This window comes from Galeopterus variegatus, unplaced genomic scaffold (genome assembly GCF_000696425.1).
Source record: "Galeopterus variegatus unplaced genomic scaffold, G_variegatus-3.0.2 Scaffold455, whole genome shotgun sequence".
NCBI lineage: Eukaryota > Metazoa > Chordata > Mammalia > Dermoptera > Cynocephalidae > Galeopterus > Galeopterus variegatus.
Genome location: NW_007726566.1, coordinates 377,202 through 393,609, shown reverse-complemented (window position 1 = coordinate 393,609; position 16,408 = coordinate 377,202). Strand labels below are relative to the sequence as shown.

The window sequence follows — 16,408 nt, the reverse complement described above, 5'->3', positions numbered from 1 at the left end:
TAATGGGAAAAAAAAAAAAAAAAAATCCATGGTTGCCAGGGTTTCAGGGGATGAGGGAAGGAGAGAGGGAGGAATGAAGAATAGGTGGCGCACAGAGCATTTTTAAGGCAGCAAAACTATTTTGTGATAATAACAAGGTCAAGGGTTTGGATCCCTTACCAGCCCACCACCAAAAGCAAAACAAAACAAAACAAAGCTATTCTGTATGATACTGTATTGGTTAATACATGACATTATGACATTATGCACTAAGCAAAACCACAAACGTATACAATACAAAGAGGGAACCCTAATATAAAATTAAGGTAGTAATGTATCAATATTGATTCATAATTGTAACAAATGATGTACCACACTAATGTAACACATCAGTAATAGGAGAAACTGTATATGTGGGTGGGGGGAGGGCATGGGAACCATCTTTACTTTCTGCTCAATTTTTCTGTAAAACTAAAACTGCTATAAAACTAAAGAAAAAAACCCAAAAAACAAAAATAAAAGCAGATTTTGAACATCCAAAATATTAAGTTAAATTAAGGGAGGGGAAAAAAAGCCCTAGCCAACACCTTGATTGCAGCTTATGACACCTCGAAGCAGAGATGCCAGCTAAAACATACCTGACCCCACCAAAACTGTGAGATAAGGGTGGCCCATGGATCATTCAGGAGAGTGCGGTGCTGATAACACCAAGGCCATGGGTTCGGATCCTATATAGGGATGGCTGGTTAGCGCACTGGCTGAGCATGGTGCTGACAACAACAAGCCAAGGGTTAAGATCCCTTTACCGGTCATATTTTTAAAAACAAACAAACAAACAAAACTGTGGGATAATAAATGTGTTGTTTTAAGCCACTAAGTTTGTGGTAGTTTGTTTTGCAGCACAGAAAACTAATAGAAATAGTATTACAAACTTAACATGCCTAAAAAGCAAATTCCTGATATCCCCCCAAAAAGAACAGAAAAACATATTCAAATATTGTCCATCTCAATAAACAGCAATTCCATTCTTATACTTACTCAAGCCCAAAACTGTGGAATCAATTTTGACTCTTTTCTTTCTTTATAATTCCACATCCAATCCCAGAGCAAACACTATTGGCTTAACAATCTAATTCTAGACTATATCCAGAATCTATCTCACCACAACCACTGCGACCACCTTGGTCCAAACCACTATCCTCTCTTATGTACATTACTATAATGCCTCCTAACTGGTTTTCCTGCTTCCACTGCACAAAGCAGCCTAAGTGACCCTCCTATGTCAGATAACGTTTTTACTCAAAACACTCCGAAGTTTCTCCATCTCACCCAGATTGAAACACAGAAGTCGTACAGTAGCACCTATGAGGCCTACATTATCTGTCATTTCCCCTCCCACCTCAACCCTCTCTGCCTCTTCTTTCATCCTTCCCTCTTTCATCTCTTTCACCTTGCTTTTCCTTGAACTCATGAAGCACATATCAGTTTCAGAATCTTGTAACTGTTGGTTGCTATGGGTTAAATGTATCCCCCAAAAGTTCATGTATTGGAATTTGACCCCCATTGTAATAGTGTTAAGTGGGCGGGAAATCCTTTTACACTACTTGAAAGGTGGGACCTTTAAGAGGTAATTAGATTGTGAGGACTGTGCCCTTGTGAATGGATTAATCCGCTCACGGAGTAATAGGTGTGGTTCTCATGGAGTAATAGGTGTGGGCTTTAAAAGGACAGCAAGTGAGCAGGTTAGTTCTCTTCCTCAGTCCATTCTCACATGTGACACCCTGGTTGCCATGGAACCCTGTAGAGAGTTTTCACCCAGAAGAAGGCGCTCACCAGATGTATTCCCTGGACCTTGGACTCCCCAGCCTTCAAAACCATAAGAAATAAATTTCATTTCTTTATAAATTACTCAGTTTCAGGTACTCTGTTTTAAGCAACAGAAATAGACTAATTACATTGGTCCACGCAATTGAACAGGTATTTCCTCAGCTAGGACTTATCTGACTACCTTGTATAAAAAGGGCAAGTCCCCTGTCCTCACCACCAACTCCCTATACCTCCTACCCTACTTTATTAGTCCCCATAAAACATATTACCACCTGATACCTGTTTTGTTGCCTTGTCTCCCCAAAGTTAGAATGCAAGTTCCATGAGTTGAGAGTTTTGTTCACTGCCATATCCCCAGCTTATACTAAATTTTTGTGTTAGATTTTGTTTCCTTGCAGAATTTTAAGTAGTCAAGCCATAGAATTTGGATACGTCATCAATAACATTATTTTTAAAAATCACTATAAATGATTTGCCACCTAGAAATGTCATCTCGAAAAGAAGAAATTATTCTTCCTTACTGTAAATATGCTTCTGAGGAAACTAGAAAAACTTTCACATCTAATCGAAATAACTGAAATATATAAGTAAGCCAAATGAACTAAAACATTTCTTTAAAAGGTTCTATTAACAGAAAGATATCAAAAGGAACTCTACCTTGTTCTTCTAGTACCATCTGAAGAAGATGCTGTTCTTCACAGATGTAGCCAAATAAAAAGAAGGATGCATCAAGCTTGAAGGATTAACCTTTTAGGTTACTGGTTCTCCAACTTTTGGTCACAGGGCCCTTTTACACTCTTAAAAATTACTGAGGACCTCAAAAAACTTTTATTTATGTGGGTTATATCTATTGATACTTTCATTTAAAATTAAAACAAAAATTTTAAAAATATTGAACAGTTCATTTAAAAATAACAATCACAAATTCACTACATGTATTTGTTGTTGCTTTTTATTTTGGCTGCTGGCTGGTACAGGGATCAAATCCTGGACCTTGGTGTTATCAGCACTACACTTAAAACAACTGATCTAACCAGCCAGCCCTCATTATACATTAACATAAGCAATATATTTCCATTAATACAGCTATATTTTCCCCAAAAATATCAGTGAGAGAAATGGCATTGTTTTACATTTCTGCAATTCTCTTTAATGTCTGGTATAATAGGAAATAGCTGAATTATCTTATCTCATTCTACATTAAATATGTTGCCACAGGTTGTTTTGTTGAGGTATATGAAGAAAATCTGACCTCACACAGATACGTATTTAGAAAAGGAGTACTTGGTTATAGCTGGTGTTGATAACACCAAGGTCAAGTGTTCAGATCCTTACCAGCCAGCTACCCAGAAAAAAAGAAAAGAAAAGGGAAGAGTGTTTTAAAAGTCTTTTCAGTAATTGTGGATATTCTTTGATACAACAGCAAAACTTGACAAGTTGCAGTTTCTTAAAGGTTATTTGCTATGTACAATCTGAACTTTGTGTATTCTGTTAACATTAAAATACACTTGTCTACCTTGCACATTGCATGGATCTTATACCCATGCATGATTTTGTAGACAATTTTGTAACTAGAAAGTCTGTAAGTATGGGGAAGCTGTCAAGTTCATTATTGTGAATACAAGTTTTCCAAAATTCTAATTTTTGCTTGAAAGTTCAAATCTTATTACTGGCAACAAATACTGTCAGTTGCATGGATTACATAGTTTGAACTACAAAAAAAATCATCAGTTCTGCAATATGTCTGTCAATTTAGTTAAATTATCTCATGAATATGCATTATTTCCAAGTTCAGCAAAAACATTTCCTATATATTCATGATAAATCTGTAAAACTGAATGGTATTGACAAGATATTTGAAATAAATACACCTTACTTATTTATTTATTTACTTTTGGCTTCTGGCAAGTACAGGGATTGAACCCTGGACCTTGGTGTTATCAGCACCACACACTAACCAACTGAGCTAACTGGCCAGCCCTCTACCTTTTTTATTTTTCAACATTTTACACAGTCTTTTTTGCTTGGTCCTTTTTTTGAATATTTGTAGTAAGAGATCTAAAATAACAGATTAATCTGCATACAAAATGTTGCTAACTAGCTCAATATTTTGGATGGTCCCTGTCTTACCTGTTGAGCAATATGAGAAATATGAGTTCCCTGAACTGTTGAACCAGGTTGAGGTGCTGTCTCTGAAGTGTTACACTTGTGAGAATCTTCCATAATCAACTATAAGGAGGAAAAAAAAAAGTTAAAATAAAAAGTGCTATAGAATATTTAGAGTATACTATACAGTCATGTAAACATTGATCATTTGGTTGCCTCCATGGAAGAGAACTGGTACATATGCTATAGAAATAGAAGGGATTTTCCTTGCATATTCTTTTAAGTTTTTTGAATTTTGACCAAAAAGAACATGTTTAAATTTAATAAGTGGCACATATGTATATAAATTATTGTAACTAAATTTTCAAATGTTAATCCCACTCAAGAAGTATGACAGTCTTCCTTTCCATGGACACAAGCATTCCTTTCTGTAGTCTAGGGAACAGTTTCTAATTACACATATAGTTTTGTTGATGACTTTAAGCTATTATTCCTAAAATGGAGGTTAAGATGAACAATCCATTATAAACTTGTTTAACACAATAAATTTTGTGTACAAAGGCATTTTCTGTTAAAATATAGTAAGCCCCAGGCAGCAGCTGTAAGCTTAACATGAGACAACCCCAAGCTGGGCAGAATCACAAGGGGGCAGTGAAACACAGCTTCAAAAATGCCATCAATGGGAATAAATTTGGGGAACTGAGAAACTGCAGCAGGCTGTGATTTTGCTGACACACAGACTGTAAGGAGAGGCACAGCACTTTTAAGAAAACGTGCAAAGAAAGAAACATTATATGCTAGGCATTCATCTTCTGAATTCCCTAATGTAGAGATGTGTAAATTGAGCTTCAAAGAAATTGTCATTAACTGTGGAGCTCACAATAAGATGTGAATGCAAGACCTGAAGCCAGAAATGCTTTAATCCAAAATCCCTAGTTTTTTATTCCATATTGACCCTCTTCGAGAATACCCTCACGTCCTGACTGCTCCTTTTCTTAATGCTTTCACTGTGCCTTACACATATTTCTAATGAGGTTCCTTATCATTGAACGTTGAACTGTGCTTATTGGCATGTGTTTCCCCCAGTTTTAGGTCCCCTAAGGACAGGCCTGTATCATGTTAGTGCATGCTCAATGTCCAGCAGAGACTCTCATGCAGTAAATCCTAACAAATACAGTACTGTATAGTATTCTCAACAGATGAATGAAGAGAATCTCAGTTTCCTCACCTATAGAGGATGCTGAACTATTGTAAGCCTGAGAGCAGGGAGTCTCCACTCAACATTTCCACAATTTAACCCATTATTTCCCCTCAAAATTGTTTCTATTAGTCACAGTGAATCTCTTTCGGATCCGCAAATGTGCCTTGCTTTCTATCAGTTTAGGCTTTCATATATTCTATTCTCTTTTCCTGAAACATTATTCCCCTGCCTCTTCTTGTGGCCTATTTTCCTCTGAGTTATTCTTCCAGGCAAACTTACATGACTCCCTTGACTGGTTTAGAAAACATGGCTGTATACCCCTAACAAATGCTCCCCTTTCTCTTAGCACTTATCACGGTATTGTAATGGCCTTTTTTTTTTTTTTTTTTTTTTTGGCTCCCCACCGGAAGTAAGCTCTAGGGACTCAAAGACCACATCCTATTCCTAGTATTCCTAGTATAGCACTAATACCTTGTCTATTAATTGATTGATTGGTGGCCGGTAAGGGGATTCGAACCCTTTTTTTGGTGGCTGGTACAGGGATCTGAACCCTTGACCTTGGTGTTACAAGGTGGCGCTCTGACAAACGGAGGTAACCGGCCAGCCACCCTTGCACATTTATTATTATTAAATAAATCAGTGTGTTTACTTGGGTTTACCCGCTTAGAACAATGGCTAAAGAAATATCTTTAGACAGTTACTTCACCCCAGCTTTAGAAACGGGGCAATTCAGGCACAAGAAAGCTTGCAGAGATATCACACCCTACATTAGAGTTTGGAAATTAAATAAAAATGAACGGGATGACGTGAAAAAAAAATTTTTTAGAAGGGACTACCACCTACTGGTGATACCGTAGTACTGCACAGATATACTGTATCACAGATCAGACATAACGCTAATGGAATTATTACAAGTATTAAAGAACACACACATTCGACTTTAGGACAACAGTACTGGTTCTGATTGAGGTAACTACATTATAAAGTTTATACAAATAGCACCTTAATAGAACGCATATTTCTGTTGGTAGCAAAATCCTCAGGATAAAATACATTTTACGAACATAAATACTATACAAATTTACCACCGGTGAGGCCAGTTTGACAAAGATGCCTGCCAATCTACGCTGATGTAATGGGCTCGGAAGCGTTAAGGGCTCTCGAAGACTGTTCCTAGCCCGATGTTCTTCAAAAGCGAACGAAACTAGATATTAACATCTACAATAATTTCAAAGCGATTAAGCTGCACGCTCCACGGTGTAATGGAAGCTGAGAAATACCAAGCTTCGTTTTATGATGGAGGAGGAAACCACAGATAAAGCTTCTCAGGTTTGATTGTCCGACCAGAGGGAAACAACGACCTGCTGTCATCCCTAGCCAGATGAAAACATGCCATGGTGAAAGCGTGCTGTTCCACACTTTCCTCGCTCATCGGTCACACCTTTCCAACGCTGTTTGGTGTGTCTGATTATTGTACTGCTTGTCTCCCCACTAGACTGTAAGCACCATGAGGGTAGGGCTAACTCTGCCCTCCACGGTAGCCCGGGCCGGGGCATGGCGCGAAGGCGCCCGGTGCGCTCCGCGGACCCCTCGCGGAGTTAACCAGTCCCAGCCCCGCTCAGCGGACGTCGCGCCAAAGCCAAGGCCACGCTGCCCTCCTCCCTGCTCACAGCCCAATCTCGAGACCTTCGACGGAGAGCTCTCGCCTTCGACCGCGGAGGGGCAGTTTCGGAGGCTAAGGCCACCCCGCGGCGGGAGGTTTTCGGTTTTATTTTTATTTGGAGGCGAGGAGGGAGGAGGCGAACGAGTGAAAGGGCACAGGCGAGAGCGAAGTCTCGAGGACCGGAAGCGCGCATGGCCGGGGGACAGCGGGCAGCCCCTCCCCCTTCTGCCGAGCGCCTCCCGCGCCCCTCCCCCACCGCTGCGGTCCGCGCGCGACCCCCACCCGGCGAGCGATCCGGCTCGGCTACCCCGCGGGCGCCGCGTCCCCGCACCCTCTCCCGACCACGGGCGCACGTCCTACCCCTCCCCCCACTTACCTGTGGCTGCCGCCTCGTTGCTGTCTGGGGCGGGAACTTCCACTCCCCCCTCCCAGGTGGATCCAAATTCACTACCCACTTCCCCACCCCCTCACGCGGCGGGGGACGTGCCTCTATCTCGGCTCAGTCGGGGCGGGGAGAATCAGTGTCACTTAACAGCCAACTGTCCTAGGCTACCGTTTCCTCGTCAGTCACGACCGCTAGTGGCGGCATGGTCTACACCAGGCCGGGGGCGGGGGTGGGGAGGGGGGCAAAACTGAGTGTAAATGCGTGTGGGGGGTTAAGTTAGGGCGGGGCCGCCGTGCGGGCCGCCGTCCGACGTCATCGCGTTACTCACGTGATGCGCCGCCATCTTGTACACGCTCTCCTCGGAATGGCTAGATGTTCCTCCGAATGAGCTACTCAGGCGAGAGTTGGAGGTGCAAGCTTCCTGGGGTACCTCTCGCTTCAGAATCTCTACTCGGCACGTCTATTTCTGGAGGCCCTCACCTGCTGGGTGCTCTCAGGAGGCCTTTCGTTGTGGGGCGTCGCTCTCAGCTAAGCTCCTACTTGTTTTGGGGTTGGTGATCAGGCCCAGAGCTGTCGTCCCTGGCCTTGACCGACGCCAACCCTATCCGCTTCTTGTAACGGGAAGTGACTTGAGGCGTGGAGACTTGTCTTCCTTGGCCTCTCAGTTCACTCAGGTTATTTTTAATCCCATAAAATAGCGTTGGGTTGTATCCTTTAACCCGTAAGAAAGAATTTCTACAAAGATTGATTTAAAAACAAAACAACAATGTGCCAGTAGGGTGTTAGAGCTCCACTACGTGTGGCACCCTGGAGAACAGGTTTCCCCCAACTTGCAAACTACTTAGGAAAGAGGTAGCACCAAGGTCAAGGATTCGGATCCTCTTACTGCCAGCTGTAAAAAAACAACAAAAAGAAGAAGACAGTGCACTGTCGTTATGTCATGACAGTTATGCTGTCATTTTAATACATTACAAAAACTTTAAAGTGTGCGTGTGTGTACGTGTGTACTGCGGATCCGAACCCTTGACTTTGGTGTTATAACACCACACTGGAACCAACTGAGCTAAGTGGCCAGCCTAAAAATGCTGTTCAATGTATGTCTACCTTTGTGGAAAAGGAACAATGCTTTCTTCCGATTTTCCTTTTCCTTTTTTTTTTTTTATTGGCCATTCCATTGCAAAGTGTTCTTTTATGGCTCTATAGTGTTAGTAAATGACATGATAAACTTTTTAGTATGCTCTTGACAATAAAAACTTCCGACGAGTTTCTGAAATTTTACTGGTTTGAGATCTCTAACGTAGGACACTGATTTAGTGGGGAGAGCCTTTCTGTTTTTCTTTCTGGGCCAGGTTATGTGATTTCAAACTAAAGAGTTACTCTGCGTGATACTCTTAAGACCTCATTAACGTTTAGGCATTGTCATTCATCCAGTAAACATTGTTGAGGATGTATTAAAAGCTAGAACAGGTGACTGCTCTTATTTTGCTTAGTTAGCTAGCACTAGGAGGTTTGTTATTAGGCAAATTACCCAGCCTCTCTTAGCTTGTCATCTCTGTATCACAATTAAGGAAATTATAATACTAAGTCTATGTCCCAGCATTACTGAAACAATCAGAATGTCGTGTCCTAAGAAAGTAAAATGTCCTATAAAGTTAAGGATGGGGAAGAGCTTCTGACATCAGCTTTCTCTCATTAACAATTTCCAGCCTCAGTCATTTTGGAATCCATAATATGGATGGCTGGAAGGTTGATTGTAAGAGTATATCGTTCCTTTGTGTTTGGTTGTTTCTTCCTTAGAACACAGAATGGATAACAAATGTTGATCAGTAATTCAGTAAAAGGGGTGAGGGGTAGGGAAGACTGAAAAATGTTACCCTCCAAAAAAACTTGAAATTTTGTTGAAAAACGAAACCTTCAAAATGTGCCTGGAGAGCCGGCCCGTGGCTCACTCGGGAGAGTGTGGTGCTGATGGCACCAAGGCCACGGGTTCAGATCCCTATATAGGGATGGCCACTTAGCTCACTTGGGAGAGCGTGGTGCTGACAACACCAAGTCAAGGGTTAAGATCCCCTTACCGGTCATCTTAAAAAAAAAAAAAAAAAAAAAAAAGTGCCTGGACTACCTCTATAGATCTTCTACTTGTGACACGTCTTAAGTCTAAATTATATGTGAGTGATGCTTATGCAACACTGCCACTCACAAATATTTCCACCTTTCTTGTTTCTTTGTCACCGAAGTGTCACAAACTGTAACTACCACTCTCCTGAACTGTAAGTAGTAACTAGATGAAGAAAAAAAGAGGTTGTGGTTTTGATGCACATAGTTCTATCTAAATAGTTTTATAAACCAAATGGACAGGTCTTTGACTTTAGAAGTGAGCAAATACGAAATAAAAACAAAGACCAAAAAAAAAAAAAACCATTAAAAAAATAATAAAAAAGACAAAAACCAAAGGAAAAACAAAACCAAAACAAAACAAAACAAAAAAAGTGAGGAAATAAAGTGAAACAAAGAGCCAAACTTTGGCTCTAACTTTCAAGAGCCAAAAGTAATTGTTTTAAAACATATTGGCCAAGCCCATAGCGGTGCTACTTTGGATCTTCTGGCACACTTTTTTTTTTTTTGTCCTTTTTGAGACCGGCCGCACCACGCTCAGCCAGTGAGTGCTGTGAGTGCACCGGTCATCCCTATGTAGGATCTGAACCCGCGGCAGGAGCGCTGCTGTGCTCCCAGCACCGCACTCTACCGAGTGCGCCACGGGCTTGGCCCACACTTCTTTTTCTAGTTAGAAAATAGATATATAATTAAATGGTTTAAATGACTGTATCATAGGGTTTTGTAGGTTGAATGAGTTTGATACATGTAAAGTTAGTGCTGTGTCTGGTATAGAGTATGCACTAAATAAATGTGGATATTAATATAGAAGATACTGCAGTGTAACTACTGGAAACTTAGCTAAAAACCACTATGTGTAGGCCGGCCCGTGGCTCACTCGGTAGAGTGCGGTGCTGATAACACCAAGGCCACGGTTTCAGATCCTATATAGGGATGGCCGGTTTGCTCACTGGCTGAGCGTGTTGTTGACAACACCAAGCCAAGGGTTGAGATCCCCTTACCGATCATCTTTAAAAAAAATAACAATAGGGCCGGCCCGGTGGCGCACTGCTACAGTGCGCTGCTTGGGAGCACGGTGGCGCTCCCGCCGAGGGTTCGGATCCCACATACAGACCAGTTCCCGCTCACTGGCTGAGCGAGGTGTGGGAGCAACACTGAGGGTTGCAATCCCATTGCCGGTCCTGGTCCAGTACGGGCACGACACTGAGGGTTGCGATCCGTTGCCGGACACGAAAAAAGACAAAAAGGAAAAAAAATAATAAAAATAAAATAATAACAATAATAAAAAAAAAAAATAAATAAAAACCACTATGTGGCCACACATCCAGAGAAACCTTTTGAGTTAACAAAGGGACTGAGCTGGAGTGGAGAACTTAAAAGCCATGAAAACAGTGTATAGAACAGTCCATCCTTCAAAAGGCAGAAATTATTTCAAGTGAATATATGTAGGTTTTATGGCCTACAAAATAGGATTATTTTTGTTTTTGTCCTTCAATACTCAAGTCTAAACACAAAAGAAAACTCAACCCAGGACGGTTCTAAATCCCTGCAGGGATTGTATGAACTACAACCATACTATTTTAGGTAACGTTCCTGAAACAGGATTGCCCCAGATAACTCAGCTCTGAGACGATTTGCTGCCTCATGTTATCTAAGATTGAATTGAACCCATAGAATAGTTTGTGAGGCCCTTGGAGTAGTGGGCAACTACAGGGCTGACCATTTATCCTTCCCCTTTTTTATGGCGTAGGGGCAGAGGTGTCTCAGCTAACATAAGGGTCACAGCTGACACTCCTATAACAAAGACAGGTTAACAAGAGAAAAGCTTAACAAATGTACTTAAAGTTTTATGTGACATGGGAGCCTTAAGAAATGATGACCCAATGACCCAAAGACCCAAGGAAGACTGTTTTTATGCTTAGGTTCAGCGAAGAATGGACAGCATATAGAAATGTGATTGGACAAAAGGGTATAATCTAATGGTAATAGACTGCAGGGGGTTGGGGGGACTCTGTTCGGATTCTTTTTGACCTCTCTGTGTAGACTTTCTTCCTGTTGGGTATGAGGCAGGACCCCTCTGGAATGTGGGTCTTCAAGGGAGAAGGGAGAGAGTGACCTTTCTAGGTTTTATGGCTTGCTTCAGCAGAAAGGGATTGTAGTTTTTATGACCCGCCTTGGGGAAGAGGAATTCTGGTTCCTAGGACTCGCTTTGGAAGGAGAAAGGAGCAGGAGACAGGAAGGCAGAAGGTCAGAGAGAGACTTTGCTTCTGAGGCCTTCCAATCTTTAGTTCAAAGTACTCTGCATGCCCAAGTGCCATACTTTGTGGGGTGCTGTTTTCTGAGCCCCAACATCAGGAACTTTTTAGTCATCCCTATCTTACCAACAATTGGACACCTGACCCAAGCTGGGCCATCAGCGTGGAAATTAGTCTCTGTTTAAATGAATGGACCTAGGGCCGGCCTGTGGCTCATTCGGGAGAGTGCGGTGCTGATAACACCAAGACCCTGGGTTCGGATCCCATATAGGGATGGCCGGTTCGCTCACTGGCTGAGCGTAGTGCTGACAACACCAAGTCAAGGGCTAAGATCCCCTTACCGGTCATCTTTAAAAAAAAAATTAATTAATTAAAAATAAATAAGTAAATAAATAAATGGACCTAAAGCTTAGGAGCTTTCTAAGAAGCATCTTCCACTAGGGAACAATGCAGATGAGCTGAGAGAGCAACCCAGTGGCTTTCTAGGCCCCAGTTCTAGAACCTGCCTGAGACACAGCTGCCTGCCACAGCACTTAGATTCCACAAGCTACACTTTATCCCTGTAATGAGTAGCCCTTTTCTATTTAAACTACCTTCCTTTTTTTTTTTTTTTTTTTATTACTGGTAAGGGGATCTTAATCCTTGACTTGGTGTTGTTAGTACCACGCTCTCCCAAATGAGCTAACCAGCCATCCCTATATAGGGATCCAAATCTGTGGCCTTGGTGCCATCAGCACCACACTCTCCCAAGTGACCCATGGGCCAGCCCTAAACTACCTTACTTTGATTGATGTTATTTCCGGAATCACAACTAATATACCTGGATACAGGACAAATTTCCTTGTGACCTCCTCCCTTTCTCTGTACTCCACCACTACCACCTTAGTCCAAGTGAAGTTATCATTATTTCTTGCATTGTATATTGCAGTAGCCTCCTAGCTGGTTCCACTAGTAAAACCCTATAGTGGACAGGTACTGGTTATTGTGTTAGTTGGATTGCATAATCAAACAAATTATTTACCTTCAAGACTATGATTACACAGTTGTAGCAAGACAGCTTGGAACTGATATTCGGCTTATCGCAGGAACCTTCTTCATCTTTTTTTTTTTTTTTGCAGCAGGCCAGCAAGAGGATCTGAACCCTTGACATTGGTGTTATCAACACTGTTCTCTAACCAACTTAGCTAACTGGCCAGCTGGAGGAACCTTCTTCGTGTTGGTCAGGGTAGTCTACAGGTATCACATACCTTTGTAAGTCCCCAGGTAGTGTAGTCTCTTTTCTATTACTGATAACAGAATACCTGAAACTGGGTAATTTAAAAAGAAAAGAGGTTTATTTCTTAGAGTTTTGGAGGCTTGGAGGTCCAGGGTCCAGGAGGAACATCTGGTGAGGACCTTCTTGGTGGGGACTCTTTACAGAGTCCCATGGCAACAGAGGATATCACATAACAAGGGCTGAGAAGAGCACATTTTTATGTGCTCACTTGCTCTCCTTATGAAGCCCCTAGTGTTACTCCCTTGATAACCATTCATCCATTAACCAATTAATCCATGAATGGATTAATCCATTCATGAGCACATAGCCATCATGGTCCAATCACCTCTTTTTTTTTTTGATAGCTGGCTGGTATGGGGATGCGAACCTTTGACCTTGGTGTTACAAGGCAGCGCTCTGACCAACCAAACACCTCTTAAAGTCCCACCTTTATTGGGAATGAAGCTCCAACATGAGCTTGGGGGAGACATTCAAAGCATAACAGTCCACCTCTGGATCCCCAAAGCTAATATCCTTCTCACATACAAATACATTCATTCCATTCCATAGCCCCAAAGTCTTAAATTGTTCCAGCTATAACTTAAAAGTCCAAAGTCCAAAGCTCCATCTGTGAAATCAAAACAAATTACTGACTTTCAAGATAAAATGATGGGATAAGCATAGGGTACACATTCACATTCCAAAAGGGAGCATCAGAGATTAAGAAAGGAGTTAATAGCCCAAAGCAAGTCTGAAACCCAGCAGGGCAGGCATTAAATCTTAAAGCCAGAGAAAAATCCCCCTTGACTCCATGTCCAGCATCCTTAGCACAATGGTGGGGGTGTTGGACCTCCCAAGTCTCTGGGAAGCCTCACCCCTATGGCTTTCCTGGGCTCAGCCCCCACGTTAATTCTCTCCAGCTGATGTTGCATAGTGATAGCTCTACAATTCTGGAGTCTCAGTGGTGGCCCACGCCCATGGCTCCACTAGGCATGGCTCTAGTGGGGTGCTCTGCTGCAATTCTGATCCCACATTTCTGCTCAGCATTACTCTAGTGAAGGCTTTCTGCACTGACTGTGCCCCTGTGACAGATCTCTTCCTGGGCCCCCAGACTTTTTCATACATCCTTTGAAGTCAGGATGCCTCCATAGCTCTTGCATTCTGTGAGCCTGCAGAACACCATGTGGATGCCACCAAGGCTTCTGGCTTGTATCTTCCACAGCTGTGGGTCTGGCAGCACCTGCAGGCATTTTAGCCAGGCTGGAGCAGCAGGGATTCAGGGAACAGCATCCTGAGGTGGCCCTGGGCAACAAGCCTGTGGAGTGCAAACCAGGCCTGTTCCCCAAAACCATTCTGTCTTCATCGGCCTCTGGGCCTGTGATGGGTGGGACAGCCTTGAAGATCTCTGAAATGTCTGCAAGGTCTTTCCTCCATTCTCTTGATGATTGCTTATCTGTGTACTAATCTCCTTAGCAGACGGTTGCTGGACAACACCATTGATTTCCTCTCTAGAACACACTTTTTCACTCTGTGTGGTCAGGCTGAAAGTTTCCCAATTTTTTACACTGTTTCTCTTTTAATTATAAATTCTATCTTTAAGTTATCTCTTTGTTCTCTCATTTCACTGTGTGCAATATCCTGAATGCTTTTCTGCTTAGATATTTCTTCAGCCAAATACCCTAGTTCATCACTCTTAATTTCCGCCTTCCATAAATCCATTGAGCATGGACCCAAAGCATCCAAATTCTTTGCAACTGTATAACAAGGGTGAACTTTGCTCCAGTTTTCAAAAGTTCCTCCTCATTTCTATCTGAGACCTCCTCAAAATGGTCTTTAAAGTCTGTATTTCTATTAGCATTCTGATCACTAACACTTAACCAGTCTCTAAGACATTCCAAACTTTCCTTAGTCTTCTTGTCTTCTATATTAGTTTGTTTCCTGTTGCTTATAACAGAATACCCCAAACCGGGTAATTCCTAAGAAACAACAATTTCTTTCTCACAGTTTTGGAGGCTGGGAGTCCAAAGTCCAGGGGGCACATCTGGTGAGAGACTTCTTCTGGGTGGGAACTCTCTACAGAGTCCCTAGGTGATGCAAGTTATCAAATGGCAAAAATGGCTAGAATGTGCTTTTACATGCTCCCTTGCTCTCCTTATAAAGCTCTTAGTGCCACTCCCGTGATAACCATTCATTCCATTAATTCATGATTAATCCATTTGTGAGGACACAGACATCATGGTCCAATTACCTCTTAAGTCCCAACCTTTCAAATACCATATTGGGAATTAAGCTCCAACATGAACTTGGCAGGGGACATTCAAACTATAGCAGATTCTAACTGAGCCTTTGAGGGCAGAAGAATCAAATCCTTATGCAGAAAAGGTAAGTCTGTTCACATGAGATCAAATCACTGGCCTTTCTAAGATAAAAGAAGCCCAGTGTTGTCAACTTATTATCAAGCTCCAATTAATCTTCTGGAGAAATAGCACAATATTGATAGCTCTGTGTTGGTCTCTGTCAATGTTTAGTTGAAGATTCAGAGATAGCAGTAGTTAAATCAGCCTTGGTAAGGGGAGTTCCCACTACTGGGCCCTTGCATAGTCTCCTTCTCTGCCACTGTGGCCACTCCATTCATGTGCTCATTGTGCCAGTTCTGAGATGATCGATAATAGCTGGCTGACATCAACCAGCCAGTCATTTTGTCCACTTGAATGTTTAGTGTTTCTTCCATGGATGCTATTTAGAGATCATTGATATGTGATGCAAAGATCTTTATACTTTGAGCTTTTCCCCCATGTCAACTTATATAACTCTACTCCAGACCTTGTATCTAATTTTCCAGTCTTTTTCCTTTCAAGACACTGACCAGGACCAGGCCATTTGCCATTAGCCATGAATCCATATATAGTCTCACTTTGAACCACTTCTTCTGCACAAAGTGGGTGGTCAGTCTAATATCTGCCCATTGGGAAGATTTTCCTTGCCACTGCCTTTCAATGTTATATTTGAGAATGGCTATAAGTCCGTTGCCATCAATTTTTTGGCTTGCACTCACGTACCGAAGTGACCAACCCATAAACGAAACTTGGGCTTTTTCTACCTTCTTTAGCTGGACCTTTCCCTGTGCTCCAAAATGGCCATAGGTATGAGCTGAGTGAAGGATACTGTTAGAACTATGGTGAATAACATGGGGTTCTGGGTTGCCTGCTCATGCAGCTTATTTGTATCCTCTGTTCCTGCTTGTGCTTGATCCCAGATGTAACATTTCTATCTTATGATGAATTGGTGCTGGGCCCATCTGACTTTATGATGTGATGTGTCTGACAGAATCCAGGTAATGATGGAAAGATCCAGATGCATAGTTACTTGTCCCCTGGTCTAGCCTCCCATCTCCTCCATAGCCCAGTTGCACACTAGAAGCTGCTTTTCAAAAGGCATCTAATTCTCTGCTACAGCTGGCATGTTCTTCCTCCAGAATCCCAATAGCTTGCATTGTGATTCTCCCATTGGGTCTTGCCATAAACTAAACACTGCTTCTATTCTCACCACTTTAACCTCCATCATCACGGAATCTGACAAATCATATGGCTCCAAACCTTACTTAAAGCTGTCACCTGGTAGA

General features: G+C 42.2%; 1 protein-coding gene across 2 annotated transcripts in view; it reads right to left on the bottom strand.

The window, feature by feature from the left end:
* The window catches only part of ATF1 (activating transcription factor 1), a 50,463-nt gene extending 43,033 nt beyond the window's left edge, over window positions 1-7,430 (bottom strand). The window contains exons 1-2 of one of the 2 annotated variants that reach the window (XM_008568977.1): window positions 7,153-7,430; window positions 3,937-4,035 (exon numbers count right to left, since the gene is read on the bottom strand). In XM_008568977.1, the coding sequence (XP_008567199.1) occupies window positions 3,937-4,029 (93 nt within the window). In that variant the 5' untranslated portion in view covers window positions 4,030-4,035; window positions 7,153-7,430. The remainder of the gene's footprint in view (window positions 1-3,936; window positions 4,036-7,152) is intronic. The other variant, XM_008568976.1, reaches the window with a different exon arrangement.
* Between the last annotated feature and the right edge of the window lie 8,978 nt (window positions 7,431-16,408).